Source organism: Pundamilia nyererei, unplaced genomic scaffold (genome assembly GCF_000239375.1).
Source record: "Pundamilia nyererei isolate P.nyererei 1_Seehausen unplaced genomic scaffold, PunNye1.0 scaffold00316, whole genome shotgun sequence".
In the NCBI taxonomy this organism is placed as follows: domain Eukaryota; kingdom Metazoa; phylum Chordata; class Actinopteri; order Cichliformes; family Cichlidae; genus Pundamilia; species Pundamilia nyererei.
The window spans coordinates 386667-391535 of record NW_005187717.1 but is presented as its reverse complement, the minus strand read 5'-3'; the positions used below and the strand labels follow the sequence as shown (position 1 = coordinate 391535).

Below are 4869 nucleotides of genomic sequence, written 5' to 3'. Positions count from 1 at the left end.
CCTGGATGACTTCAGATCTGAAACACAAACAGGGTTATGTGATCAATCTCTTGGACCAAGATTACTTCTTCAGATTGTCACTTCAGGACACACAAATTCAGCTATTTATTCAGCTATTACAAATATTTGTCTACATTTACCAAGCAAAAAGCAAGAAACCATATATATATATATGCATATATATACATATATATACATATATATACAAGTGAATCACTAACATTTAACCAAATGTTTTCAAGTTGTTCTGCAAATAAATCAGTCAAGCAATAAATAAATAAACAAAATAATGCCAGTATATACATTGCACAAACCAAATACAGGAACTTATCACTTTGCTTTCAGTGCTTCCAAGGATAATACCAGTTTCTATTTCTAGGCTGTCATCAAAGCAGGAGGTTGTATTCAGGCATTTAGTACTCAAATTACTACTACTGAGTACAAATGTTGAGTTTGAGAAAAGCAGGAGAAAGAGAGAAAGAAAGAGATAATTTTTTATGCATGTTTAAAACATCAGTATTTTAAAAGCTCTGTTGATTGTACCATAAGATGCTTTTCCATAGTTGGCATATGAGGAGCTGTTTTGAGTGAATTTTCATTCATGTCATTTTCTTTATTTCGTTTTTTAAATTTGAATCGTGGAAAACCTCTTAATGAGCAAACCTGCTGTCACTGAAAGAAAATATGAAACACTGCCACCACCTGCTGGTAAAGGTTGCCATTTCACTCTGTCCCAGGTTTAAGAATGACAGCCACTGTAGTACTGACAGTACTTTAAATCAGCGGGTACTGGGCTGTGAGTCATTTGTCACCAGGCTGCGAGAGTTGAGTGAAATTTATGGTTTTTGGGGTTTTAATCATTAACTCTGTTTCCCTGGGTCTTTTCCCGTGTTGTAGTTGTGTGTCTTATTTTGAAAGAAATATTTCCACGTTACCATAGCGACCAGAGGGCATTAAGGGGCAGAGAGGAGGATGTTACTCTCAATGTTGTTTTCAGGAGGACGCTGCTAATAAAATTACACAATTACACAATTTGCATGTATTATTATATTTACAAAATATCACAGTTTTTGTCTCGGTCCTATCATTTTATTTTGTTGTATTTATCTGCTGACATTAGACTGATTTTTGATTTAGAGTGGGTGTAAAATGGGTTTTGTTGCAGTTTTCAAACTGTAAATTGTAAATTTTAACTGTTATTGATCCTTTTATCTTTGTCTTAAAGTGTATATTTATTTCTCTTCTTATATTTATTGTTTGTCTTTTGCACTGAGTGGAACCGGAGCCTCGCCTCGTTTCTCTATATCCTGTACTGTATATAGTAGAGATGACAATAAAGTTTACTTACTAGCACTAGAAGCAACAGAATCGTACATTTGTCACTGCAGTCCCCAGAATTCATTCAAATTGAATCAAATCATTTTCCTCTTGCCAGTATTCAGGTTACTTCTGTGTTTTTCAGAGTCCCACAGTTGTTTTTTAGATGATTTGTTTGCTCTTGTACTTTCCTGTAAGTTATTCTTTGAACTGCTCTATATTCAGTTAAGCCATTATGTCATTCCTTTTTATTTCAGGAGTCTTAATAAACTCTCTTCCAAGACAAAACACTCAATATTTTTTTGTCTGTTGTCAACAGCAGCTTTTGTTTGTTTGCTTTTTCACCCGCTCAGGCAGCTGGCGTAAAAAACTTAAGGAAGCTGATTTTTTTGTTTTTGTCATCAAGTCTAATAAAGCCTGTGCCACTTAACTCCACTGTTCATGTTTTTATTCAGTCCAAACTTTTCTTTGGTCGCATCGAGGCTGAAATTGGTTTTCACGATGGTTCAGTGTTTCTTACTTTACGAGAAATTTTTGGTTACTATAGCAAATTGAAAAATTATTTTTTGTTAAATGATACTATAATGTTTCCAGTGAGGTTTTTTTCAGGAGCAGCTTGTATATGGATTATTCCAAAGTTACAACCTACCAGGAAGAAAATAATATCTCTTAATTGGCATTTCCATCTTTAGAGACTGTTGATGGCCAGTTAAGGGTTATGGATAAGTTTAGGCACATTTTCAGAAACAACAGCACCAAAGGTTTGAAATTAAAAAGTAAAACAATCAGGGATTTAGGCCTTCACGTTCATTCTAACATGATAAATGTTACAGATAACTATTTTCCAAATCTCAACACAGTTTCTATGAAAGAAGTAACACTCACTGTCTTAGCACTTACCATCAGGCTGAAGGCTGTAGAGATCACTCCTGCTGAGTGACATGTCAAACAGTGGGTTACTCTGAGTGTATGTGACCTCATTCCTTGTCCTGTTCATTGCCGTCTCTATTCTTCCTAAAGCCCCAAATCACCTTCACGTCCTACTTGGGAGCCTCTTTTAACATATGCAGTAGGTAAAAGATGACACTTCTTCCCCAGATTGCAACAGAAGCTCTGTACCAAAGAGCTCACATGAGAACCGACTAAAAGAGAGGAAGTAAAAGTATCTGATTTGTTGCTGAGTTGACTAAAATATTGCAGCTGACATTTATTTAGTGTTACCGCTAAACCAAAATGAGGAAGCTGGTAGGTCTTACAAAACCATAACGGAAGTTGCAATTTTCTTGTCCAAGTTCTTTTACCACTTTTACTCTTTTACAATGCAAAAAAGCTCGGAAAGTTATGAAAATATTGGTTTGCAATAACGTACATACCCTACAGCAACAAGGTCTTAATACCCAGCCAATCACATAAAGTTTTATTTTGTCCTCTGGCTTTGAGTTCCTGTGTACAATGTTTACATTACCCTGAGTAATTTACCCACTCAGACTCTACACGATGTACAGTTCATACATGAAATACAAAAATTTGAAAAGTTGTGATAAATAGAACAAAATAATATTTGCAAATATATTAATGTGTGCGTGTTTGTGTGTGTGCGCATGCGTGTGTGTGTTTGTGTGTTTACAAAGATCTGTCTGTCAGTCTCTTTCTGCCTTCTCATCTTACTCTTGAACAAGATCCCATGAAACTTAGACTTCTCCTGGAGCAGCCAATCATCCCACAGTAGGCACTTGTGGCAGAGGTGTGGTCCCTGGCTCAGCTGCAGGGGAGAGATGGTGCAGTGAGTTTGAGGGGGCGGTGCCAGCTGAGGCCACAGGTCGTGATGATCTGTGAAGTGAAGCCAGAGACCGGAGCGAGAGGAGGGTGTGTGCTGAGACCCGTCTGCAAAGTTGGTGAATCGGGTGTTGAACAGAGAGACACTGCATGTGTGAAACCACAATAAACACTTCCAAACGTGAACACAACAACAGTGTGTTGGGTCCGTCTGTAGAAGTTTTGGGGATATCTTTGTTATGACCATTGCTGGAGTTGTTACTCAAAAAGGTCATTATTACTCTTATTACACAGAACACTTTTCTTAAAAGTATTGCAGTACGTTACTTAATTACTACTCATTACATTGCTTTCATGTTACTCTGTAAAATAGCTGAAACACTCTGTCTCATAATCGCTATTTAACAAAATAAATTTGGGGCTACAACTGGCACACCAACACAAAACCCTGATGAGGACACACATTTCTAAGATCTTTCTCTTAGTAGAATACAAAGCAAACCGCACAAAGCAAAGATGAAAACCAGCACAAAAAAGCGATCACCACAGTGATCCTGGTATAGAAACATGAACAGGTAAGAAGGGAGGCTGCAGCCTGACTGCTCATCTGCTTGTTACCTGTTGAAATTAAGGGTTTGGCTGCTCACTCAGCTTTCACACTGGGTTCTTGGCTAGCTTAGCGTTAGCATGCTGTCTTGGCAGATGCTTGCAAAGAAGTTATGTTAGTGGCATAATGCGGTTGCCTCTGTCCCAGCTGCAGTTTTCCGCTTGTGTTTTTGTTACACAAAACGACGAGATAAATGGTGATGTCTGGACTGCATAGCTATTCCCTGTAAACTGAAAACAAACTGAAATCAGCAGATTTTAGGGCGAGTGTATAAATGGATAAGCGGGATTGATAGGCAGGCAGACTAACAATTCCAAGACTGCTGGGAACTGGTTTTCTACAAGGAACAGTTTTTGATTCCCTAGCGATACTGAGTGATAGCAACATCAGGAAGAAATATACCAAGGGCTGAAAGAAGAACTCGAGAAGATGTGGCGGGTAAAGACAACAGCAGTTCTCGTGGTAATTGGAGCATTCAAGGGTTATAGGGTTAGGAGGGCCAGTACGTTACTGCAGACTGCAGACCCAAACACAGAGACAGCTGAATGATTTTCTCACCAGCTTTATTTAAAACTATAAACAAAGGTTTAAACACAAGAAGGGATTTGTGATGTGGCGATCTAATGTGTAGTGAGAGCAACAGCTTTAAACATGGAGACGGACTCGTGCCGTGATGACCTTAGCGTGCTGTGAACTGTGAACAGAGGAGAGGGTAATTACCATACCATAGGGTATTTATAGCACTTTAAAAACAACACATGGCCGACCAAAGTGCTGTACAGCAGAAATATAAAAAAAAAATACATTTATAATAAATACAATAAATAATAATTAGCGGGTACATGAAAAGCAGCCAGAAAGGAATGGAGGTTAAGGGGTTGGCTTACTTGGCAGGTTGAGCTGTTAAAGCTTGGAGGACAAGGTGAAGGTCCGGGTGGTGTGGACAGGAGAGTGCAGTGATGATGGGCTGACCTGAGTTGCAGGAGGGCAGGCAGGTGTGTGGTGAAGAGGTCTTTCCAGAGAGACAGACTGTGGAGTGATGGTGGAGTGAATCCAGTTAGTGATGACCAGCATCCAAGAGAAGGATGAGCAGATCAGTGGCACGATGAGGAAACTATAGCACAAAGAGGAGGTAAGTACTCAATCTTGGTCATGTAACATGGAAAAGA

General features: G+C 38.8%; 1 protein-coding gene across 1 annotated transcript in view; it reads right to left on the bottom strand.

The window, feature by feature from the left end:
- The window catches only part of marco (macrophage receptor with collagenous structure), a gene marked incomplete at its 5' end in the record, with an annotated part of 23128 nt that extends 20784 nt beyond the window's left edge, over window positions 1-2344 (bottom strand). Inside the window, 2 exons of the mRNA XM_005751582.1 lie at window positions 6-17; window positions 2218-2344. Of these exons, the coding sequence (XP_005751639.1) occupies window positions 6-17; window positions 2218-2344 (139 nt within the window). The remainder of the gene's footprint in view (window positions 1-5; window positions 18-2217) is intronic.
- Window positions 2345-4869: the final 2525 nt, after the last annotated feature.